The sequence below is a fragment of the Vidua macroura genome, chromosome 1 (assembly GCF_024509145.1).
Source record: "Vidua macroura isolate BioBank_ID:100142 chromosome 1, ASM2450914v1, whole genome shotgun sequence".
In the NCBI taxonomy this organism is placed as follows: Eukaryota; Metazoa; Chordata; class Aves; order Passeriformes; family Viduidae; genus Vidua; species Vidua macroura.
The window spans coordinates 42,710,135-42,737,191 of record NC_071571.1 but is presented as its reverse complement, the minus strand read 5'-3'; the positions used below and the strand labels follow the sequence as shown (position 1 = coordinate 42,737,191).

General features: G+C 41.6%; 1 protein-coding gene across 1 annotated transcript in view; it reads right to left on the bottom strand.

The window, feature by feature from the left end:
• SH3BP5 (SH3 domain binding protein 5) overlaps positions 1-18,499 on the bottom strand; it is a 51,189-nt gene extending 32,690 nt beyond the window's left edge. Inside the window, exons 1-3 of the mRNA XM_053986984.1 lie at positions 18,371-18,499; positions 16,127-16,189; positions 5,971-6,099 (exon numbers count right to left, since the gene is read on the bottom strand). Coding sequence (XP_053842959.1) covers positions 5,971-6,099; positions 16,127-16,189; positions 18,371-18,451 — 273 coding nt within the window. The 5' untranslated portion in view covers positions 18,452-18,499. The remainder of the gene's footprint in view (positions 1-5,970; positions 6,100-16,126; positions 16,190-18,370) is intronic.
• Positions 18,500-27,057: the final 8,558 nt, after the last annotated feature.

Sequence of the window (27,057 nt, the reverse complement as noted above, 5' to 3'; positions counted from 1 at the left end):
CACCTATTTTTTTTTTTTTTTGCCAAGATAGGCTTACCAGATTAGACAAATCAGTCTTAACTCCTTGTTGTCCTAAACATGAGCATCAGAACTTCAGCTCCTAAAAGTAGGATGGAGAAGGAGATCCTTATGACATGGGAAGTCAATATACAGATAGATAACACATTTAGTGTCTAGGAACCAGAGGGAAAGACCTGGATATCTACCACTGTTGGAACTGGACCCAGGAGCTGTAATCCATACTCAATGCTGCCCTCCTTTTCCCAGCAGAGCCAGCTGGTGCTGTGATCCCATTAACTCTCACTCACTGAGTGAATTTGGATAGAAAACTTGGGTGCTGTGGGAACTGACACTGGCAAGACCACGATTTCCAGTTCCTAGTATGTTCGGCAGTTTTGAACCTCCAAGTTACATGAATTTAAAAAGCTCTTGTTTCCTGAGCTAAGGAAGTTACCATCTCTAACTTTCCACACTTGCCACACTATTTTCAGACATCTCAAGCTGTACACTTAGAATACAGTGGCCACCTCAGAAAGTTTTGTTCATTTACTGGCTTGATCTCTACAAAGAAGGGCATCAGTCTCATCTGCTGAGGAAGACTCTTCCAGCTAGGTAGGTGTGCTCTTATCTGCTTACACCCCTCCCACCTTCACCACCAAGTGGCTCAGTTCCTCCTCCATTCCTGTTATGCAAGATTACAGCAGCTACTTTTCATCCTGATTCACTTTGAATAAAAAAATTCATTGAATCACGTTAAAACTCACATTTGAGAGAGGAAATAATTTCCCAGTGATAACTGGGCTCCCCTAAGTTTTGTGAAGACAAGCAGAATAGAGGTGCAGGATCTGAATATCTGAAAGCTCACCTCAAATAATTCTTTATTCTCCCAGCTGATTTCTTCACACAGGTGTGGCAATCCAGTTATAAAATATTACATGAGCAAAAGATCAGTGAGGTAAGAGAAAGGAGCTCTACAACATAAAAAGTTGCAGTGAACAGGATGGGACAGCTGTCCCTGCTTGTCTATCAACTGCACTTCCTCTTGGGTATGCCTGGACATCAACGGAGCTTCCATTGAGAAGACAGAAAAAGAAGAAGAGAGAAGAACCACTGTAAATACTCATTCCAGCAGGTTTTTCCAAGCCTTTTCAGACAAAAGAGTGCTCCTTAAGTATGCCAACATCATAAAAAAAAGAATTAGTTGTAAAACCTAGGAAGACTGACCCAAGCAGAAGCAGAACATGCATATCCTCCAACATATTGCTGTATGAACACATGGTACAGATGGGTCCTTTACTGAGACATACAGACAGGTACGACCTAGCATGGCTCTTTCATCTATTTTTGCCTGAAGCAAGTTTTCTGACACTTTTTTGTAAAAGCTAAATGAGGCAGGGGGGCAGAGGGGTGAAGGGAATATCACAAAGCAAAACCATGTCTCTCCCAAACAGGTTCAGAACTAAAGCTGAGCAAAGCATCCTTGCCTACTCCCAATCTGAGCTAATAAAATGTAACCCCTCACCCTGCCACAAAACCAAACCAAACCAGCCCACCACCAAACAAAAACCAACCAACAAAAAAGAACCAAAAACAAACCAAAAAATGCTGAAACTCAATTAAAAGCAATACTCCCAGGGCTTTTAGTCAGTTTAGGGTCACTAAAAGTGTATGGACTTTGTAGGGGTGGGAATACACTTTTATCAGATTCTTTTTCTAGCAGAAGCAAAGCAGAAAGGCACGTCTCCTGTTCAATTTGTCTACGGGTTCACAAGTGATGATATATGGACAACAGTGTTTTAATGGCACCTCTCACCCAGTGACCCCAAAGTGCTTTTACTTCCCTTAATGAACTCAGCTTCACAGCAGCATGACAGCTTCATTTTACATGGGAACTGAGAGTCATGAAGTCATTCATCTGTGCCATGCAGCAGCACAAAATCAGCTCCTGCCAGCCCAGTGATTTATGCATTAGACCACACTTGCTTTTGCACAGCATCCTGTCACCAGGGCTGTCACTCGCTCTGTCACTTGTTCAGACACTACTGTGAACACCATTGCATAGGCACTTTCCAGCCCCAGCCCTGCAAAATGTTAAGTCAACAGTGGCTTAAGACACTCCTTACCTCAGAGGCTCAGGACTTCTGTTTACATTATTAATGTTTCCTGGCAACTTCACCCTTCTTCCCCATTATCTTTGGGTAAGAGAAGTCTAATTCTTTGACTAGACAACTAGGGAAGCAGATACTAGTGGAAAAAAATTTAAAAAAGAAAAAAGAATAAACCACCATCCAAACCAAACAAACAAGTGAAGTTTGATTTTCTGAACATTTAGAACTTGAGTCACCTTCTGGATTACAGGAATTTCATGTTGCTGCAATGTGGGCATTGCTTGTGTATATGCACAATCCTCTACCAAGGTTCTTCCACTGAACACGGGCATTACTGCATAAGTTACAAGAACAACATGAAAAGACAATATGCCAAACAAAGAATGCTCTCACAGCACAAGTACTTCAAAATTTAATTAAACAACAAATTGGAATCAAAGTGCTCCAAAACAGTAAGGTGGTGTCTGCAATCAACAGAAAAGGCCCATTGCTGTACCAAATGAGGAATCACAACAGTTCTGTCTTGGCAGAAGTTACATGAAATCTCCTTGAACATGAATATTAGCTAGATCTCACTTGAGTCTCAGCAAAAGCCAAATATTACTGCTTTGGTACCAACAGACAGCATCCTGACTCCCTGGGCCACCATTTCAGAGAGCAAAGTACTCAGATCGTAACACTAAGGGACCAATGTTCTGGTGAAGCAAAGTTTCACCCTGAGATAGGCCAAGCAAGCCATGGCTCTCTTGGCAAACATAACACAAACAAGATCCTACAGGACTTTTGCATAGAAGAGTTAATTTGTTTTAAATTCCCTATCTTATGCCAACAGAGGATTGCACAAGATCAGGATAAGGGTGAGTAGACAAAAGGGCTCAAGATCCTAAAGCTTCTCCAGTGTTATACTATAGTTGGTGACCTGGTTTTTGGTGACCCCACATCACTGCCCTCACACCTTTTCAGTGGGTTTTATCTTAATAGATGAAACACATTTCCAAAAGAGACTCGTGCTGGTGCCATGTGAAAGCAAACTCCTCCATGTGACTTACTACAGCTTGCATCAGGCAACTTACCCTGCAGCCAACATCTTAAACCCAAGTAACTCTGGACAACTCCTGCATTTCTGCCAAACTAAGAGTCATTAATTATGCAATTCTGTATTTCCAAAAGGCTTAAAATTTACAAAGTCATAGTTTTACTTCCCTTTAGTGAGAACAACAAACAGGAATTTACACTTCCCTTTCTCTTACTAGTAGAGTCACTCAATTTTCCCTTATTGTTTAATTAAAGCTGTTTCAGGCCCCAAGAACCTTGTACCTATATTTCTGGATGCAGCCTAATGGCTCTAAAATAAGTGTAAAGACAGAAGGAGGAAGACAATTCTTCATAGGCCAGATGATGTTAATAATTTAAATAAGAAATAATAACAAGTTCTTCCCATGATTTCTCTACAGTTTTGCAAATCAAAGTAAAAAAAGAAATGCAAACTGGCACCTAACCATGTTAATACTCTGGTGCATTCCTCCAGTTTCATATTTCCCTACGTATTCACCCCTTCTCCATACTTTATCATAGTGGATTTGCTCCCAGTTAAGCGGACCTTTTCTAGATTAAATTAAAACTAGAAAAACTCTTTAAGCAGATGCTTTACTGATTATTGGCACCAATCTTTCCAATCTCCCAGCTTCCAGATAGATTCACCATTGTTCAATGCTTGCAGTCCTCTTTTCCATTTTAAGATGTTACTAGACAAAGGGCAAAAGAGACTATCTTCTGTCTCTGTCTGCTGAGCATATACAAAGTGGGAACTCTGTTCCATGATCAGATCCATTAAACAAAATGAAAAAAAGTGAAATGAGTGGTTAGAAGGGCAACCCCTCTTTAAAATAAAATGCTATCAAGGAATTAAAATACAAATGAATGCATAGCAATTAAACAGATCTGGGATAAATAGCATTTAAATCTAGCTAGTGACAGAATAGATTGGGAGAAAAATATGGTTCCCCCTAACAAGCCTACTACTGGAACAGTGATTCTACTAATTTAAGGACCTTCAGGAGCTTGGGTTTCTTAGTGGTCTTCCAAAGTACCTTTGAACCAGAATGACTGAATGGATTTCAAGGGTAGCAGAGACATAATACAAAATTCCATTTCCAGAACATAATCTGCTGCCAGCTTCAGGACAGAGGGTAAAGTTCACTGCTCCAAATTTGTGATGTTACAAACCTCCAAGTCAATTGATCTTTTGATTTTATTTTTTTTTCTGTACTGCAAAGTGTGTGCTTCTACCATGAACTTTTCCAAGTGTAACTCTTGAAGTCCTGTGCATGCTGTGCCATACCCAGCTATTTATCATAATAGAAGAATAAGATCATGCTCAAGGCAGGGTTGCAGGGATTGTTTCTCCAAATTGCACATACTAGTTTACACAATTACTAACTTCTGATGCTCACCACTGGTTTATCTCTAGCACACACCGTAGTCCTCATGAGCAGGGTTTCAGAGCAGTTACATATGAGAGGTAGATACTTCAGAGCACAGCAAGCAGGGCAGAGTTTACCTATTTGTCATAGTGCTTCTAATCTGCAGGATTAAGCCTAATAGCTCTTACAGCTCATCCCCATCCCCTGAGACAATGGCTCCAAACAATGCTATGCAATTTAAAGCATCAACATAGTCACATATTATCTTGTATGCCACATCTCATCAACCCAGCTCCTGCTTCACCAACTTTCAAGGCAACGAAGCTTGTTCATGCCTCCCTTTCCTGTGTGCTGTTCTGAGGACACATTCTCTTCCCTCCCCTTCTCTTACCCTGAGAGTTTACTCTCGGCCTCCTGGCACACACCTACCCTACTTTTCTCAACCCTCTATCTATTTTTATGAACAAAATCCTTCTGCAGTTTTCATATATTTCACACATGCCACCCCATCTCTCACTCTCCCCTTGAACACAATCACATCCCAGCTACCCAGCCATAGATGTCGCCCCACACACATCCTTCCAGCCAAGCACAGAAGTAGCAGCTCTAGGCAGTTCTTCCTGACTCTTCCTACCTCAAGAGAAAACAGAAATACCAACCAGGAACATGCTTCCGTTGGGGAAAAAAACAAAAAGCCTCACCCACCAGCAAGCCCCACCACCACAAACACCCAGCAGAAGCACTGCCTAAGCCACTACACACCCAACTCTCAGTAGCTTCTTCCATAAAATGAGATGCTGCCTGACATGTCACAATCTTTCTGGCTTTCTCTTCATCCAGCAGGTCTTCCTTCCACACACCTCATCCCTCCCTGAGCTACACAGGCCTAACAATAATCAAGCAGTAGTCAGGGCATGGGAAGTAAGGCCCTGATGACAGAGAAAGCCAAGGTCGGTTTGTCCCTAAACCAAAACACTTTAGAGACACATTTAGCATGTTCCTACTTCTGCACAACCCAATCAGCACCAAACCCTGCCCCACTCCAGCCTTTTTCCCTGCAGCTTCCAGCTGCAGCCATTTAGCTGCTGAGCATTTAGCTTTAAGAAGAAAAACCACATACACAAAGTCTACACTGTATTTTCAAATAAGTAAAACTACTGATAGGAGAGAGCTCTGAAAGGCCATTTAGAATGAGAGAAGAGATCTAGTCTTTTGCTATTGTGTCTGCTGTAGCTGTTCTGGGTTTGAAGAGCATGTGCAGCTGTGGCTGTGAAGAAATCCATTTTGCCATCAATTCCCATGGCTGACATGCAACTGAAGACACAGCCCAGTGCCAGCCAAGTGCATATGCTTAGGATGTTATTAATAGCAGGAAAGCAACACCATCGGTGTGTGCCCTCCAACTACCACCAAAAGCTTGTAAGGCAGAAAGTTCTTACCTGCCTGGCCACCCTCCGAGCTTCCCAGTAAGGTTTAGAATCTTCTACAGCTTTTCCAATCTTCTTTACCAGCTCATCCAGTTTTACTGTTGCCTCGACCAGCACAGAGCGGAACTTCTGGCGCGCATCCTTCAAAACGTTGCAGGAAGGGAAGAAAGGACAGAGGCAGATTAGAGCTTTAAAAATTATTTCTACCTGTTTACTCCTACCTTCAGGTTCCTCTTCAGATTCACACAGGAGCTGACACATTCAAAAGAGTTACTGGCATTTGGACTAAGAATTTTTCAGCAGAGGAACCCTGGAACCCAGAGCCAAATCCTAAAACCAGCATCCTAGACACCAAATCTTTCAGTGAAAGCTGTCTTTCAGTGACAGCTTTTATATAAAGCCTACAACAGCCTGTTCTAGATGTTACCTCTGGCAGGGTTTCTCAGGGAGGAATTGTTTGTAAATTACTCACTCTGTGAGGAGGCAAACAGCAGTGTAACAAGCTCTGAGAGGGACTTCAATGGCAAAGACATCTCACATACATAAAGCTAGAACGGTGCCAGCAGGCAGGCAACCCCACACACACAGCAGGCTGGCAAATCAGCTAGAATTGGCACAGAAAGCCCATCTCTTCAGCTGTGGTTTCTATCAATGGAGAAGGGCACCTATATTCTACTTCACTGTTAATATTTTCTATATTTTAAAAAATCCAGCTATTTTCAAATGGGATGTGTTGTGCTCCTCACATGACTAGTTAAAGTAATTAAAATATTTTCTCTGCTCCACTGAAATTTCCACACATGTAAACAAAGTGATTCTGATTTCAATCTCAGAATCCACCACAGACTCTAAATATATGAAATTATTGCAGATTGATGCAAATTCAGGCTGGGACCTGGCCCAGGATTTAAGGAGATGAAGAGGAAAGGCCATGTGAGCTCTCAACAAGGCTTGTAACTCTAATTAGAGTGCAACATTTATGCAGACTGCTGAAGTGACATGTTGATAATCAGGAAGCAGCTGGCTTGAAGAAGTGCCCTAATTCAGGAGGGTTTTGTCATTATTGTTGATGATTTCTAGAATGCAAAACTGCTTATTCACTGGAAGATTTAAAATACATTCCAAGCTGCCACTGTGCTCTCAGAAGTGGAAAAAAAATGCAACAATATATCAGTTTTTACAGAAAAAGCAACACACTTCTGTAAAAGCTTCTTTGCTTCCTTTTTAGTGTTATGTAAAACTTGAACCAGCATCAGCATTATCTTAGTCCAGGACAAATAGCTTTGGATTCTTAAGGTGCTCCAATTTATTCTAAGGAATTATTCAAATGGGTAACAAGGTCAAAAATGGAGAATTAAATGGACATTAACTTATTATTTCATTAACTCAAATCCAGTCAATAATCTCATTTCTCAGTGAAAGCCTGAAATGTATCATTGAAACAATATTTATTGAGCCAATGATTTTCTCAGTGAGAAGAATTTGAATATTTCCAATTAAATTACTGGACCATACATGGTTCACTGCTCAAAATGAGTTTCATAAGTAACTGAAAAAAGACTCCAAGCATGATGACTATATTGCATGAAAAATATTAAGTACTGAAGTATATTTAGCAAAGAGAAAAATTCTTTGCAAGTGTAGGAACAGAATTAAAAGCTCATTTCTAAATGAACAAGCCGGAAGATTTCTTTTCACTCTGTGAAAGCCGCATTTAAGGATATTAGTTAGGCAAAGCAGATAGTTTAAGTAAAAAAATCCCTATGCAGCGATTCATCCAAAAGATTCAGTTCCCATGTTTGTAAGATAAGCACTTGGAACAAAGAAATCATCACTACAAATCTGTGCTTGGAGACCTACCCCAAATTTACTCATGTAATAATTATATACAGTCTTATCCCACAGGAAAAAGATGACTAGTCCCCACTTGGAGTTTAAAAAAAACAAAGGAAAACAAAGGACACTATGAACAAAGCAGTCAAATTAACAGCAACTTCTGTACCCATTAACCCATTCCCTTTAACTCTGAAGCAGATACAAATTACTGAACTCCAAGTGCTCCTCTAACTGCTGCCTGAAGCACAGGTCTTACAAATGGTGAAACAGACATTTGCCCATGAGCAAACTCCCATCCACACAGTAGTCAGTTACACAGAATACAAAGCTTCAGCTGAAGAACACACTGGTGTGAAATTCCAGTTTATCATTTTCCTCCAAAGATGACTGGTTCTTCTTTTAAGGCTTAATTTAGGTCTGACCACCCTCATTCTTGCAGTGAAGAACAATAACGAAAACCAAAACACCCCGGAACTTTGTATCATCCATCACAACTTATTTTAAGCGGCATTTATTCTCAGGCTCCTGACTGCCAGGAACACAAACCTGCAGGCTCCAATACCTGCATGACAGAACAAGCAGATGCTCAATTCTCTGCTGGGATTAGTCCCCCTACCAAAGGTTTCCAGCCATCCCCTTCAGACCCAGCAGCAGGATGCCGAGGTCTCTGAGGTGGGATGCCAAACCCACGCCCTCTGCAGCCCTACACACAGCATTTTACTCTCCACCAGCCCCAACTACACTACAAAAGCAAACAATCCCACATTGCGTGTGTGCTTCTGTGGGAACCCAGTGCCTCCACACCACCCAGCCTCCTCAACCCAAAGTGCAGGGGCACAGCCCCCCCCTGCAAACACTCAGCCACGCTCCTGGGTCCGGGGTGTGGGCCCTGCCACATGCTGGCAGAGCACCTGCAGAAGACATCACCCTTGGGACAGCACAAAACCCCCCTGGCAGGTAATCCTGGGGAAGTATGAGTTAGAACTACAGGTGCAGCAGCTATTTTTACACCTCACGTGAAAATGGGGAGGTCAGAAGCACCAAGGCAATTGCACCAGTCAGTAGGACTGGGCTCGGTGCACTTGCTCCTTATGGGACATGAGAAGCACATCTGTTGCTCATGGAAATGAATGGGCCTGTGGTCGAGGCAGTAACTTGGGAATTAATTCACTGTTTTATGTCTGGCCTCCCACGGTACTGTCAGTGAGACACTTCGACCCACATGTGAAGTTGTTCAAAGCTATAAATCCTCCTAATGCTGATTTCTGTAAGGACACATCAAAAACTTAGAGGCTCAGAACAGCGCATCACTGCAGCTCATTCGTGGTCCCCAGCACAGGGTAAGTCCTACACCCGTATTAGAAAGACAACCATGACACTTTCAAGCTACTTATCAAATCCTCTGGTGTGACTTGCCCCTCCATGCAAGTGTTACTATTTAACTGCCAAACTCTTGCTTCATTTAGACCTTTATCTAGCACACATGGATAACAGAGAAAGGAAAATATGTCAATTCCTGCAACTTGCTGTCATGAGCAAAATCAAGACAGTGCAGCATATGCCACAGAAATTTTCTAGCACAGTCCTCAATCTCTAGTTTCTGTATTTCAGTTTCTGGAAAGATAATTCATTCCAGCAGAAATGCTATTCATTGATAACAGCAGCCTTAGGTAATATGTGAGTCACTCTCACCATTTCTATGTTTTGGGGTTTTTTGTTTTTTAAAAACACATTTTGTTTTTCTCATCACTGCACTGAATACATACACAGACTCTAACAGAAGCAATGCAACTGACATGAGACATCTCAAACACCCTGGAATTTTTAAAGCTTGTTTTCCCCTCTACTCACTCCTAATCTTCTGTGATCATTTTTAAGAACACCTTGCTTCTGATTTTAGCAATAGAAAGGTGACATTGAAAACGTTAGCAGTCAGCTTTCAATGTTTTTTTCCTCTCCTATTTGCTCAAATGAGATGATGATAAACCTTTTCCAAGCTGCACAAAAGCCAATTAAGGCATTTATCCTCAATGTGTGTTGCAAGGTTAAAAAAATTTTTTTAAAAGTAGCAGGAGAAGCTTCTCACTTAAATTACAGCCTTAACAAGTAGACTCTCACTAGCTAGGTGTTTGTCATACACACACTCTAGCAGGCAGAGCACTTAGTGTAGCACGTGGACAGCTGCAGGTTTAAACATCTTGTTCTATGGCTGCAAGAGCTCCACGCTCATCAACTTTCTTCCTGGAAATCCTTAGCATTTTTCTTTCAAAAGAGATTTCACTAGCACTGTCTTAAGGAGCATGCCAGACATCTACCTCATATATAGTTTTGCTGCAATAGCTCATTATTAAAAGCAGACTTTGTTTCCAGTGACTTGCTGCTGGGCAGCTTTTTGATACTGCACCAGAAAGAGGGACCACACTTAGGGATAGGTCATCCTTACAGCAGCATTTTGAAAATCCATTCTCAAATGTGGGGGAAAATAACTAAAAAGCTAAAATACAATTTTCAACCTATACAGCACCTGTCAGAGGAAAAAAGCATGCCTGTTTTCCTCACTCATGAGTGATGGTGATGAGCTGGTGTTAGATGCCAGATGACAAGCAAATAACTATTTCTGCCCATCAAATGAAACATGTATTTTCAAACAATTTTATTTTTAAAATGAGCTTTATATATCAACCATGTCTGAATCATCTTAGTACCAAGCACATCTAAATTTAATTTACAAAGGTTGTCTCATGACCGTTCTGCCAGTCTGGTGGGCAGAACCTCTGGCAAGCATGGGAGGTGCATGGAAATGGAATTGCTGGCTGAGACAGGCTTCATCTATTTCCAAGAGGCTGACAGGAACCATACCCATCTTTTCTGCTACAAAGACCTACCAGCTCCAAAAGCTCATCTCCAAGCTAAACCAGCATCAGTATCATACATACACACCAAACAGATGCACAAGGTGTGCTCAGAAAATGACCTTCAAGCATCAAACCAGTTAAAAACACTTTTAACATCTCTTTGGTACCCGAGTAGTTCAAGTAAGCCAGACTGGCAACCTAACCTTAAAAACAAAGTGCAAGGAAGGGGATAAGTGGTGTCTCAATTTTTAAGGGACAAGAAAAGTCTTTGGTTTGTGGGTTTTTTTCTGGGTTTTTTTTAAGGCAGCTACTAATTTGCTATCCAAGAACAATTAAAAAATCAGTACCTGAAAGTTGCTCTAACCTCCTGCTTGCAGACAGTTACAAACTGAGATTACCAATACTTTTTACTACAAATGTTTTTAATTGTCTTAGAAGAAGAGAGAAGAAAGCAGGCATGGGAGGGTATTGGGTGCTCCTTCCAAAGCAAGATTTCTCCACCTAACCCTTCCTCTCTCAGGCTGGAAACGCATCTTTACGTCAAGAACATGAATCAAGTAAAGCCCTTTGACTCACTTGGTTGACAAAATCTTTCCAGAGCCACAGCAGAGGAAGAAGCCTTCCCTTACTCATCCTTGGATGAAAGCAGAAGGCAAAACAACAAGCAATTCACACACAGGAGCCATTTCCTATGGAAGCAAGTAGATCATAAAGAAATGTGGAAAGATTTGTCCTGATAGTGCTGGATGAATCCATCCCCCATGTACAACCTCCGCCAAAAGCCAGCAGGAACACCAGCCAGTGAGCTCCTTTGCCCTTATCTCTGCATTCTTTTGTGGACACTGGAAAATGCTGCACAGGGATACTGATAAGGTGGCGGATGTTTCCACAGATAGATGTTTCCTCAAGCCAAGCAGGCATGCTCAGAATGAGATTCCAGACACTGAGAGGTCATTTCTCTAAAACCTGAAAGATGGAAGATTTTTTCTTTTAAATCTACTTACATATTTTATATGTGACAGGGTCAACAGCTCAAGTTTTTTTCCTAAAACCAAGTATTTTAGTGAAGAAGTAAGAAGCAATTCTAAATAACTGGTGAATATCTGCCTGCCAAAGGGAAGCAGAGAATTAATTCCTTGTTTTGCTTTGCTTGTGTGTGCAGCTTTTGCTTTACTTAACTGCCTTTATCTCAGCTCATGGGTTTTCTCACTTCTACTCTTCTGGTTCTCCTCCCGTCCCACCGGCGAGGAGGGAGCCAGAGGCTGTGTCATGTTTAGCAGCCAGCTGGGGTTAAACCACGACAGAAAGCCCTTCCCCTTCTGAGAGGGGCTCAATCGCTGACAAGGCTCACAAGTGAAAGAGCACCACAGCTAATAATCTCCTTTCCTTTTATCCAGCAACCCAGGGTGACCTTTATCCAGGATTAAAACTAAGATGAAGTCTTGCAGATCAGGACTAGAGGATCTAGGCAAGCACAGAAGAAGGATCCCGACCAGGCCCTCTGATAAGGAGCATGGCTGAAAGCAGCACTGTTCAGCTCCAGTTTTCCTGTGCACTATCTCCCATGAACAAACATTGGCAAGCTCATAGCTCCAGCAACACAAAAAACTCTCTCTAACAAAAACCACATTTGGGATAGCTGGGATTCCAGTGGTAACTTTAATGGTATGTGCTGCATTTCCCTTCCCCACAAAGCTGCCAGAGGGTCCCCAGGTTAATTTGTTACATCTGAGTTGTACTTTCAGAGCCAGTCCAAGCTGCATGTGAGCTGGCTGGACAGACAAATCGTGCACATTTGTTAGGTACATTCACAGCTCCTGATGCGAGTTCAGATGGAGATGCACTTCCAATAAACAGGAAAAAACCTCTTGCATTTGGCCAAAACACACTTGTATCTCCCTTGCAGGACGTTTCCCTCAGCCCTTCACGGACACTTCAAACATAAACAGGGACATTAGCAGAGCCAAGTGTTAAATCCCTCAGAGAACCCTTATCGTCCTTCTGCTGTGTCAGTAATGCTCAGTGTTGCACTTAGGATGAGCAGCATTATGGATTTTAAATCAAGTCTAATCAAAGATTCATTAACAGGCAATACATTAACGCAACATATAACTACGAGCCACTCAGTGCCCTTCAGCCGCTCTGCAACTCCTGAACAGGCAGAGAGCGTCAGCAGGTCAGGATATTCCTTCAGGGTTTAACAGGATAGGTCAAAAGAGCAAAAAAAGGGTAATTCTTCCAAGTAAAAGAATAGATGTAGCCAACTTCAACAGATCTGTTCAAGTCATGCTATGCATGTATATCCCATGCTCTCACAGGCAGTATGGGTGCAGAACTTATTTTAGAAGATTAAAAACCCAGGCTGTTCAACGTAAAAACAGATCGTATGGTAGTTTCAGAGCAGAACTTAAAGAAGTGGCAGGCTGGTCAACTTAAAACAGAATTTCCCATTTTATCACCTCTGTAAGCAATAGACACCAGTATTTTCTACATTGCTCAAACAAGGACATTCCTGTGGCTACACCAAGCCAGTGCGGTCTCAAAATCCTAGAAGCCTCTACTGAATTCAGCCCCATGACATTTTCCACTGGGTAACGCAGCATTATTACTTCCATTCTGCAGATGCAGACCTGAGGCACAGCAACAACAGAAGCATGGGTTTAGAAGGATTTAACAGCCTTTTTTTCCAGTTAATGGGAACTGGAGACAGCCAGCAGTCCCACTTAGAGCAACTCACACAGAGCCACGTACAGGAAGTCCAGAACAGTCTTGCAGAATGCAGATGCCACAGGGTTACCCTTCCTGCTTATCAGAGAGTACATCAAGTCACAAAAACATGGGTGTCCTTTTCTGAACTTCCTTCAAAGAAATATACCTTCTGCTCAAACACTCCCATTGCTTTTCCAGATTATTCTGGGAAAAATTTAACAGTGGGAATGTACGGACCACAAAGTAATATTACAGGAAGCTGGCAGTCAGCAACTTTTGCTCTAAATAATGTAATGATACATCTACGTATCCATTAAAGACATTGGAAAGATGAAGAAACTGATACTAGAAAAACAGGATAAATATAACTCCATTGTCTGGTTAAAAAACACCCACATACATCTTTCTTTTAATGAAATATAGTAGGAACACCACAAACTAGGAAGAGGTAGCAAGAGGGACCCAAAGCAGCTAATAAGAGCCAAAAGTGCAAATCTTCAAAGGGAAACTCAGCATGGCTCTCCCAGAAGCTCACATTTTCAACAGCTTTCATGGATTTTGGAACCCTTTGAAGCAGAATGATCCCAATTCCAAAGTCCTCCTTCCAAACTTTCCTGTAAGGCTGCTTGGCAAATCTTTCTTTTCTTGTGCAGAGTATGAATGCAGAGGTTTTCTGCTTACCACAAGTGTTGGGTGTTGTGGGATTTTTTTATTCCTTTCCCCTAGAAAGGTTTTAAGTCCATTTAAAATGCATTTATCAACCTGTATATAAAAAAAGCCTTGCCTACATCATCCAACTGCATTTGTCCTCAATATTTAAGCAGATCAAGTGTAATGAAAATCTTTACGGATTAAAAATTATGCAGTTGCATGATACCACAAAGTGGCATCCATCCAGTAATAAGATTTTCGGATGAAAAGTGAAGAGGAAACATTCAAGAAAGCACACTCTCGGTGGTATTTCACCTTAATTCCATCAAAAACTGCTTACAGTAACTACTACAGACAGATCTGCAGTAAACACATAATAGCAAAATGCAGAAAATGATTATATGATTTCTACTTAACACCTGGTCTTTACTAGGCTGAGTAAGCAACAATGTAAGACCAAGTTAATGTGGAAATTCTGCTCTTTTATTTACAGTTATATTTCTAGGAGCCTTTCAGCCTCTACAGCTCAGCATGTGCCACACAGACAGTAGCCACAAATCTGCAGGCTTGACAAACACTTGATCACATGAATAATTTTAATCAAGCAGCAAAATCCCATCTTAAAGTCACTAGGATTTATTTCATGAGGATGCCTTTGCATTATTATTACTATTCCATCTGGTTCATAACATGTCCTCAGTGCAAGGTTATGACAAAATTAATGAAATCCAGGCAACTATCCATAACGCCATCTTTCAATTTCAGTACCTCAGCATGAAATAAGGAGACTGAAAAGATACATATAATGATTTTTTTCAATATATCTATATAAAGATTCCTGAAGTCCATTTAATTGCTACTGTTGCAGACTAGAATACTGATTTTTAAAGTTCACTCATAAAATTTAAATCATGCTAGTGACACTGAACAGTTTTCACAGCAAAAATACTGTTTCATTTTGTGTAGCAAATAGTTCCCCATTTAACTAAGTTTATTAACCAATAAATTCATTATCTACATGCCACAAATGACAGAATATGCAAACAAGTTTGGATAAGAAAAAAGCTACAAGACAAAGCTTGTACAAAGATCATAACCCCATTTTCTGTTCAGTGCTTTCAGTGGATACTCCAGTATTTTAAAATTCTACCAAGAACCACCCCATGCTTGAGGTATCCATCTCATTAAAAGACACACAAGACAAAAAAAATTGAAAACTTAAAACTCAAACAAACCATACTTTGACATCTTGAAGGTACAGACAGAAATCTACAGATGCACTTTTATAGTATGTTCCTCACTGCAGTCTCAGAATGTTTTAATACAGTATTCAAAACTTTGTAATAATATCAAATTAATTTAGGATGTAAAGTTATATTTTATGCCAGGTTTTTTAAGCACATATTCATTTTATACTTCCACTGGCTTTATCTTCTTTGTTTTTCAAGTAAAAGAAAATTTAGAAGCACACATAGGATAGTTTGTTTTGCTTCACTATTAGATCAATAATATTGAGACTTCCAGAATAACCACCAAGTAGAAAAAGCTCAAATTTGGGAATTTAGAAACAATTTCTTCAGAACTTGCTATTAGGTTTTTAAGTATCCATGAAAACCTCTCTGTATAACCAGGAAGTCTTTTAGTCCAACTTTCCTTCATCACCTTCCTTGCTCAGGAAGTGATGACAAAAAAGTCAAAGATAACAATCTAAAGAAACCCCAAACAGACACTAAACAGAAGAACCTGGCAGATAGTTGTATGGCAAAAAACTCTTAACCAAATAACTTTCCCTGTCTATAATCAACAAACACAAAACAGTGACTTGTAAAAATAAAACTTGTCTAAGCTTAGTGTCAAAACCTAAAAATAAGTTCTGGCAGTGGTTGTGTGTGAGGTTGTCCACACAGGGTTTTTACACTGTCAGCATACCTCTATCTTTTCCCTTTCTTTTCAGCTGTTAGGTCAATTAATATCTTTAAAAACATCATCACTTGACTCTTGCTGCAAAATTACATTCAGGATGCACAAAATCAGGAGGCAACGTACTCAAAAACACTGTCCTTCTGTTCACAAAATCCAGCATGCACAAAAGGAAAACACAAGGATAAATTCTGTACCTCCAGCTCCGTCTCTCTGCGATTGATATCATCTGTAGATTGATTCAGTTTTTCTAGCTCCCCCTAGAAGGAAAGAAGGTCAGATGCATAGTAAGAAATCAGGGAAAAAAACATGTCTGAGAAGGCTCATTCAGCATCCCCACTGAAAGCTCACAAGAGCTTTGGCTAATGAATTTAATGAAAAGAGAAAACCTTGAGATGATCAGCTTAACTTTGCCACTGGTCTTCTACTTTGCTACTTCAAAGAAAAAATAATCAGAGGAGCTCTATAGTTTTATGTTAAGGCAACACATTTCCTATTCTGGCTACTTCTTCACTATTACAAATAAACACAAAGTACAGTAAGCTGTCTCATTAATCAATATAGTCAGTATCAGCGAGGTACTGGGGAGACAGACACACCCACCCCGAAAGATTAGCATAAAGTTTGTACTATCACAGGAGACACCCAGTGAAAGGACAGAACTGATAAGAAACACGTCTTGGTGCATGAGAGGTATTTTATTTTGGATTTTGGCAAACCATTTATTAACCCAACCAGTCCAGGGGACATACAGTTATGTTTACATAATTTGCCTTCCTGCCAACATTTTGATCCCGTAACAGCAGAAACAAAGGTGTTAAATCCCTTGAATAAATATGTAGTAGCAGTGTTGCTGGCATGAATGAAGTTACTGTAAAAATAAAGCTCATTCTTACTGTCTTTCTTACCTGAAAAAGCAACCCTTAGGAGGAGACCTGATAGCTTTCTTTATCTGAACAACATGTTCCTTCATGCGAGATTATGGGATTTTTAACAGGAGTGTTCTCCAATTTAAACGTTATTTAATTGTCAACCAGTGTAACAGAACACGCCTTGCAATGTTTTGCTGTACAAACTGAACGTTGTAAATTGATTGTCACTTGAGCAGTTCCCCACTAGACTACAAGAATTACTCCAGTTACAACCAGAAAGGAATTAATTACAACAGTTTAGCTCTCTTATCCTCAGCGGTCAGATTTCGTTTCCTTACTCCTAGGACTTGGAAAACACCTATTCGGGTGTCCAGGTTGTCTGAAACAAACACTCGTCCAAAAATTACCTAATTGTCTCTTACTGCAAGGCTCAAAACCTCACGGCTCTCGCGGAAGCAGACACAGCAGCCTGTTTTTCAAACCAAACACAAAACTGAACAAAACCAATTGTTTTGCCAACAATTCACAAATCATATATGTGGAAACGTGTTGCAAGCTGAAGAACCTAAGGCCAAAATTAGATCAACAGACCAACAAACCAAGCTCAGCCTCTTAAAATCAGGGCAGTACCAGGCTAGCTTTTGGCTGAGGGCCTCGCTCTGTGTAACCATGTTTTGAGAATTTTGCAATGGCTCTGCACAGCCCTGGAAAACAAAATGTTCATGATGGAGAAAAGAATGACAATTACAGCATGCAGGGACCTACGCCAAGGATCCTCTCAGCAATGTACACACGTGTTATATTCATTCATGACAAACAGTACCAGCAATGCTCCAGGCAAAAGCCATAAATCTGCAGAGACCTAAAAATACATTTCATTTCAGGGACCACAGCGTGCTTCAAGTTTGCACCATGCTATTGGTTGAGACACGATTTTGGGGAGAAAAGCTTTGTTTAGAAATCATGCAAGAATAAAAAGCATTGCAGAAGGCATCACTAAGAGGAAACACCATATTCCACTAAAGCTCCTTTTTACAAGAAACAAAAAAATCATGATAAAAATAATTAAATAAAATTTTAAAACCCTACATTTTCCCGCATTTATGAATTTCTAAGCACCAGCCCCGCTCCACGAGCAAGGTCACGCTGTCATGGTCAAAACTAAAAAGGGTAGGGGGGGATTTCAGCAGGAGGAGGAGAAGGACGGACGCCCAACAGAGCCGGGCGCGGAGCGATGCCCGGGGTAACAAAGGGCTGGGGCGCTCCGGGGGCGCTTCCCCCCGCTCCCGGCGGGCGCCGGGACACCCAGGGCTGCTCCGGGGAAAAAAATATATTAAAATATATATATATATATATACATATATACATATGTGTGTGTATATGTGTATGCGTGTGTGTATGTATATGTATATATATACATATATATATATATGTATGTATGTATTTATGTGTGCACATACGCAGCAAAAGCAATGAAATAAAAGGCAACCATTATTACACAGAGCCATAACGTACACATTAAAATGAACTTTAAAAAACGCAGCCGCCCCTCGGAAGGCAGGCCCTCACCTGGATGCGGGGATCCACCTCCTCGTCCTCGGGCCGCGGTGGTTCCTCGGCGGGGCGGCCCCGGCGGCCCCCCGGCTCCATGGCGGCTCCCGCTGCCGCTGCTGCCGCCGGCGCCTCCCGCTCCGCCGCTCCCGGCCCCGGCTCCACAGCCCGGCCCCGCCTCCGGGGGAACCCCTCCCTCCCCACAGCGCCCCCCGTCTCTTTGTGCCTTCGCTGCGCAGGGAGGGAAGCAGCGAAATTGCGGGGTTTCCTTTTTATTCCCCCCTTCTTTTTCTTTTTTTTTCCTTTTTTTTTTTCTCTTTTTTTTTTTTTAACCCTCCCTCACGCCCCGTTTTTCTGGCGTGCTAATTCCTGGGTCCCCCCCCCCCCGCAACGGCGCTGCGTGAAACCAGGATGAGTAGTTCCAGGTGCCGGGAAACTCTAAGGACACCTTGCTGGCTTTTTAAAATTTATTTTTCCCCCCCTTCTTTTCTTCTTTCCTATTTTCCAAGCTCTGCTGGAGGCTGACATGCCCACGGAGAGGAAAAAAATTTTATAAAGGGAGAAAAGAAATTACTAAAGGCACTTTCAACAACCTTGAAAATTCAAATGCAACCCAGATTTCTATTGTGTGGCAGCTAAGCAGGCAACTATTGTACCTGCTTCATGCAGAAGAAAAAGACATACTGAAAACACATCCTTTTGTTGTCAGTAAAAAGGAACTTCGAACAAGAAATATGTACATGCATGGCCCATGTCTAGCAGAGCACTTCAGATTAGTGTCTCCCTAATCACAGGGGTGGATAACAAGTAATTTTGAACAGATGAGGAATAAATTTCCACCTTTAAAGTATCACTATTAATTTAGCCTCTTTTTTTGTTTGAAAAATCCTCAAAAGGTAATAGAAAACAGAAAGTTTAGATGTGGTGAAGAAAGAAGCTTCCTTTGTGAGATTGAGGGTGAAAAGAATCCCATATCTCTTTATAAGATAAAAATAAGAAGGAGGTAAAATAAGAAGATAAAAATTAACATTGCTAAGGTAACTAAGGTAAAAAGGGAGTCAAAAGGAAAGCAGTCAAGCTCTTCCAAATGCTATAAAGCAACTGGGGGGAAAAAACAAAATATGAGAAGAGAGTGACATAAACATTTGAAAATAGCATGAACATGCAAAGTGACACCAACAAACTAAAATAATCAAGGAACAGAGGAGGTGTTGCAAAAACGCAGATGGGTTGTTTGCAACATCTTCACTGCTCACAGCAGAAAAAATCATGTAAAGGGAGGGAAAAAAATAAAAACAAACCAAAAACCAAATTAGCCAAAGCCAAGTGTTTACTCTTACTGCAGGGATTCCGATGTGTACACACAGCCAGAGGTTCCCAGGGCCCTGGCATTTCTCTTCCCTAGTGTGCTGTGGCTCATGCCAAGACTGTAGACTGGTCAAATATTCAACACTCCCATCATCAGCACAGAAAACTCAAAGCTGCACATGGAAGACTTAATGTGGACAGTCCTGCTGTTACCACTTGATTTCTAAAGCACAAGACTATGTAAAAAATTCACTGCAGCTATGCCCTGTTCCTCCAAAACCTGCACAGGCTGACCCATGGTGATGCCACGAAAGTCACTGCCCACTGCTTGGGGTACAGAAGTGCTCCTGCACACACATGCTCTCCCAAAGATATTTGTTATGTTTGCACAAAGGACCCTCTTCTTCCATTACCACTGTGACAATCCCTGTGATTGTTGCAGCTCGAAAACCTCCAGCCAAACTCATGAATCTGCCACCATCAAGGCAGAGCAAGCTGTCTCTCTCCTTAGCTGCACAGTGGATTTAGAAAGCTGGGAGACCTGCCTACAGAGCTTAGCACTGTGCAAGAGATAGTGTGGATACACAAGTCTCTTTTCCCATGAATCTGAAATCTCTCACAGAGCCCTGAGGACATTGAGATCATTTTATATCAAGGCAATATGTTGGGAAGATCTGGATATAACACAATCAGTGAAGAATGCACATCTGTCATTACTGCAGACATCACTAAGGCATTAACAGAAAAGTGGCCTGAAGGAAAAGAATTGACAGAACAGGGAAAGGGAGAGTATTCAGTACAATAAAGATCAATAAAAGACTCGAGGCTATTATTTACATGTTCATTTTCTTCTCTTCGCCATGGAATGGCTTTTGCTGAAACTGCTGTCCAATGCAAAGGGCAGCAGGACCCGAGAAATATCTGAGGAACAAACCTGCATATCACATAGGCAGGCCTCACACACGGGCATGCTCTCCACAGGTTTGTTGGTGACAGCAAGCTGTGTGGTGTGATTGACAGGCTGGAGGGAAGGGACGTCATCTAGAGGGACCTTGAGAGATGTGAGAGGTGGGTCTGGGCCAACCTCTTGAAGTTCAACAAGGCCAAGTGCAAGGTGCTGCACCTCGGTTGGGGCATCCCAAGCAAAAATACAGGCTGGGTGGAGAAAGTACTGAGAGCAGCCCTGAAGAGAAGGACATGAGAGCATTGACTGACAAGAAGCTCAACATGACACTTTGTGTTTAATACCCTGCATATACATCCAAGAAATTTAAAATCTTCAATAAATGCAGCCTAGAAAGGCAACCACACCCTGGGCTGCATCAAGAGAAGCACGAGCAGCAGGTGAGGGAGGCGATTCTCCCGCTCTGATCCACTCTGGTGAGAGCCCACCTGGAATGGCATATCAGATGAAGTTCTTTGCTGTGGGGCTAGTGAGGCACTGGCACAGGTTGCCCAGAGAAGTTATGGATGCCCCATCCCCGGCAGTGTTCAAGGCCAAGTTGGATGGGGCTTTGAGCAAACCTGGTCTAATGGAAGCCATTGTTGCCCATGGCAGAGGGATGGAGCTAGATGATCTTCCAGGTCCCTTCCAGCCCAAACCATTCTATGGTTCTATGCTCTGCTTAGGTCAATCCTGTGCAAGAAGTGAACTGCAGTAGATGGCATTTGGGCATTACTTTTGCCAAATCATGAGTGATCTCATCCCAGCAAATCCCTCCTACACAATCTGTTAAAGGCCAGGCTGCTCCCCAGCTCCACCCCAGCCCCAGAAAGGCAGTCATGCTGACCTTTTCCTTCCCCCACAGGCCCTTCATGCGCCAAGGCATCTGAGCAAAGCTTGCACGAGGCCTGACCGAGACAGTCTGTACTTTCTCCTGTATCAATATTTCAAAACCCTAGTCCCAAGTATTCAATATTTGAACAAAGCACTCTGAAGTCAAGGCAGGAAGAAAATGCTTGCTCTTTCACTAATGGGATTCCAGAGTGGCCACAGCAGAGAATTAGTCCAGACTTGTCAGGCTGGGTTGCAACGTAACATGAGCTATGCTGAAGAGGGTACAGCTCAACTAAAAAGCACAAGGAGAGGTTCTGGTGCAGGAAAAGCCATGATCCAAGCTGCTTCAGCAACCAATTTAAGTGTACCAGGCAACACCTCTGCCATGTGGCATTACAGCAGGCTTTTAGGGTGGAAGCTTTATCGCTAACATCATGCCCTGGACAGAAATCCCTAGGCAAGGGCGATGTTCTGGCTGAGAGAACTGCTACAGCTCTACTTTTGGGGGAAGTTGCTACATAATCACATTATCTGGTCCCACAGAAATCCTCAGTACACAGGCAAGGGAAAGATTTGGCAAGGGAAATGTCTGTACTTTGAGGAAGGAATACAGAGAAGAATTCTCTTCCTCATTCTGGAAGATGGTTTGTAGATTCGGTATTACATTGCTGAAAAGCCATTGGGGAACTAGAAGTTGCATTTTAAATAAAATCAGCTGGAAGAAGCACGCATCAGTGCAGAATCGCCTGAGGAAACACCCTAATGACTACAGTTAATTTAGGGATAAAATTCAAAGGGAATGGATAGTGTAATTTTACATATATTTGATAATGGTAGGTTCTGAATAGATTTTAAGGAAGATTTTTTTTTTCCAAATCTCATCTTACATTCAAATTTCTGCTCATACTTGCCCTCAAAGCTTGCTTCTGCCCCAGCACTAGAGGCAAGAGCCTAAAATACAAATCAAAAGTTGCATTTCCTTCCTCATAAACATGTAACTTCTCTTTCTGAACATTGATAGCAAATTAAGCAGAGTTCAGGACTAATTAATGCACATTTGATTACTGAAGACACATTTCAGCTCACGGAAATGTTCAAGGAGAAAACAGCCTAAGAGACAGAACCCTGCTTACAGAATACTGCCCCTCTCCTCACGGGGACTGGAGAAACAGTTCTGCTCTGAAAAGTTCTTCTGCTTCCGTTGATGATGGTGCTAGAGGCTAACTTTCAATTGGCTTCAAATGTTGAAGTGCTGTTGCAATTTGGTTTTAAATAATTTACCAACAAATGAACACAGAAGTATAAACAGTCCAATTCTGAGGAATAACAAACACGGTCCCCAAAATACATTTATGAGCATAAAATCTGTCGTGTAGCTTCTTAGCTGAATTAACCCTGAAGACCAATTTACTACACTGACTTTTGCAATGTTACACCAGAAATTAGTTTAACTCAGGGAATGTCTCATTTAAACACAGAGCCACCACCTCTATCTTCCAAGCTGCAGCAAAGACGTTGCTCTGCCAGTGTTCAAATCCAGTACTTTCCTGGTTTTCAGAAGTCTACTGCACGTGTTGGAAACATTTATAAACATTAAGTGGGATCTCACCCACAGTTATAGTACATTTGAAGATCTGGGCCTCTATCACTTAATCTTTTATAGGAGGCTAAGTACAAATTTTTTATGGAAGATATGCACTGCATTTATTGAAGATTTTAAATTTCTTGGATGCATGTGCAGGGTATTAAACACAAAGTGGTCAGAATCAAAACTTCCCCCGGCTTATTTCTCAAGCAATTTTTCATGCTTACATACTCACAGTGGTTGTGGCATGTTTGTGCTCTGCATTTTAGAAAGCGCTAAAAATCAATTATCTCTCCTACACCAGTTTGTAAGATGGTATCGCCTTGTGAACTTGCACACAAAGAAATATTAATGGAGCTTGAGCATCTGTGGTACAAAAATCTTGTAGATTTCCCCACCTACAAGGAATGTATTTAAAGAAAAGGCTACATTCCAAATACCCTTTGATTTCACTTCTCTTTAACAAGCACCATTTAAAATTAAAAATAACCTCCAGGCTTCACAGGGCTACAAAGAAAGGAGGCTCATTTTAAAGAGGTACAATCTATTTTCAAGCCACACTAATCATAGTATCTTCCATAAAAACTAAATACAAATATTATTAGCAAAATTATCTGCTGGGCCATCTTCTATTTTATATACATTTATCTCCCACCATTTCATGAAATATTTTTCTTATTATTTTGAAATGTGAAATTGATGATGCTTCATACAGAGAGTATGAGTGCACTATAGTTTTTTATACACATAGACACACTCACATGCACTATGCTATATATATATGTGTAAAAATGCATGACTCACAGCTTGATGGATTTCCCTGCTTGTTCTTATTTCATTGGGAAAGAACCACCATCATTACAGGAAATTTTCTCCTCCTCCAAGCTGTCTTCTGGCAAGGCTGTTGGTGGTGGAATTTCCCACTGGAAAAAACCATCCATGCAATGACACTACACTTGCAACAGTCCTGCTGCTCCTCTGGCCACAATGCAGAGTGTGCTGCTTTTGCAGATTTAGAAAATAACAGAGTAACATGAGCCTGTTCCTCAGATCTGCTGCTGAATGATAACGAAGATCCCTTTTACAATGCTTCATACCTGAACAGGGGAAAACCCTATACTGCACCCTTTTAAGTTGAATATATCCACCTAGGATCCCAGTCTTGCTACCTGCTTTCCTTGATAAGCAGCCTCACATCAGTTTCAATGGCAGCAGGATCAAATGCAAAGGTGTTAGTCTATACTCAAAATGAGGCCATAGACAAGAGGTATAGGCTCGTGAGAGTCAAAATGAGATGCAAGTGCCATTCTCCTCTACCCAGCCTGGCAATTCACTAAGGCTTTGCAGCGGTGTGGATACATCATTGCTATTCAGTACAAAAACACCCACCTTATCTTTCATTCTTTATACTTAGACATCTATGCAAACCACATCTAAAGCATTTATTTAAAGAACCACCTCTGACTCTCAAATAATGTCAGCCATGTGCAAGAATACATCTCATTTTTTCAGTAGTGTGCTTAATGTTCAAATCATTTACATATTTGTGGCTATTTAACTGTATCAGTAGATTTCTCACTAATAAATTAAAGGATAAAATCCATTCACAGGTTTCTTGCCATCAGCCCATGCTGCTCATGATACCGAATGCAACACTGACAGATGAAGGCAGGAGTTCCTGTGAAAATGTAAGGACAAACAAGAAACTCCAGGTAGTGAAGTTCCTGTGGGGCCGGTTCAGGGTATTCGTGTGTCTTGTGCACTTTCTGTGAGAGAGCCAGGAAGGGCTGCTTAAAGCTGGTGATTTCCACAACCCTTCCCTCATGCAGCATGGCTACTCTGCGTGTTTGGCACATTCCAGCTCACCAGGAAAGGGTCTCCATGTGCCTCCTGGTCCCAGGCAATGCTCCTGACAGATGCTTTGTGACAACTGCTCCTTGCCATGAGTCATCTCCAATGGAGCAAAGCCACCTGGTGTGTGCAGGCTGGAGCACAGCTCTGTGCAAAGGCAACCAGGTGGCTGCTGAAGGCTCTCTGACCACAGACTTTGCTTCCTACTAATCTTGTTATCAGGCAGGAAATTCACTCATATCCTATTTTAAGCTGCTGAGCATACAACATCAAAATCTTGAGCTTCCGTCAGAGGTCTCAGAGCATTCCTTCAAGCATCAGCTATCCAGAGAACCTTTCCCTTTGGTTTCCAGCACAAATCCCATTTCTTATAAGTGCCAATTGATTAATAGAGGGAAACAGTATAGACATTTCAAGTAAAAGCATGGATGAGGGAAACAAATACCTTTTCAAAATGAGCTTCCAAACAGGGCTGAGTATACCAGGTAGCTACAGGAAGATTTGGGATCTCATTATCATCATGAACAGCTCAAGTGCAATGAAAAAGGCAGAATCGTGGTCTATATCTAGGGAAAATAAAAAAGACAGGGATGGGCAACCAAAGGGTAACTCCTGCCTGTGAGTTGTGAAGGCAGACTGGCAGCCAAGAGGGAGACAGCTGGGAAGCCCAGAGATAGGGACAGGCCCTTCCACAGCCAAGTCTCATTAGCAAGATATTAAGAAAGGTCTTTACACTGTCTATTTGCTTCCTAACCACATTTGACTGCCTATAAGCAGTGACAGGAGAAATAGGAAATGTTTTTTATGCCCTCCTCTAGTTTTCTTTCCAGGCTGGTTATAGCCTATTTTACCTTGTGCCAGAAAATATGAAGCTTATGAAGTATTTAGATACAGAAAAAATTGTCAGTTTAACAAATCTGAATTTGATGCCTGCAAGATTCTAAGTGTCCACACTTCAAGTGTGCCCTTCCATCTATATATAGGAAATTCAAATCTTTAAAATATTTGACTTAAAAATATCTTTCTTAGATTTGTACAAGTGAAATGCTTCCTGTACGAAGCCCCTTTTTTCCCTCTCCCAGCATTAATAGCTAGATTTTCTGCTCTGGCAGAATCAGACTTTTCAGTGCTTCCTGTTACATTAAAAATGGAATGATTGAGCACATTGTGTGTAGGAGTGAAGCAGAGTCTGTTTTAGCATCCAACTTTATATGTCAGGAGAAGTAGTGATTAACTGTGATCCCTCTCCTGCCTTCTCCCATGCCATAACCTGCAGGAGCATGCTGCTGCAGAACCACATCCTTGTGTTTCCATCTTGGTGCCCAAGAGCAGCCTGCAACAGCAGCACCAAGGCTGTGCACCAAAGGCAGTCGCCCAGGGCGGGTTTTGAAGCCTCCCTGGCACAACCATGCTGCAGCAGTACCTGACCAAATGCCTCACATCTCCTAGAGATTAATAAACACTTTGGATTGCAATGCAGATCTCACCTCTGCTCCCCACTCCCCAAGTCTGTCATCTCTACTTCTCCCTCACCATCCAGCTCAGGCTTGTTTAGTCCCCAGTCTCAATACCTTCCCCTTCTTTCAACCACTGCAAGTATAATTTAACCCATTGTTTCCCTCCTTCCTTAATTTGTCTTTATCCTTCATTTCTCTTTTCCCCTTCTTTCATGTATGAACTCTTACATAGCAATTGCCATTAGCTATGCTAATGGTTCAACACCACCATTTATCAAAATGATGCAGCTTCATGATTTCACCTCCTACTTTGGGGTTGGGTTTTCTCATCTGTTGCAGAGACTGAAAAACTTTTGCAGTATGTTGATCTCCCCCAGAACAGAGCAGTCTCTTTTGCCACAAGACACATATTCAACCCTAGCAGCAAATTCCTCTCCACTGAAGTCTCTTCAATATGAGTGCAGTTTTGCAGTCCCAGTGAATAAGAGGTCATAGGGACAGAAATGAAACATTTTATTTTGAAAGTCCCTGCAACTCCCCCAGTGCTTAGAAATTTTTCTGTTTTTATATGCCTTCTAGACCTCCAGAGTGGGATTCACTTTGTGCAGCTAACTGGATTAAAAAACTACTCCCTTTTGTCTAAAAGGGCATTCATTCTTTGGTTTTCCTTGTTCTGTTGACACAATAAGGTAAGATGACAATTCCTTTATTCTCTTCTAGTGACTAT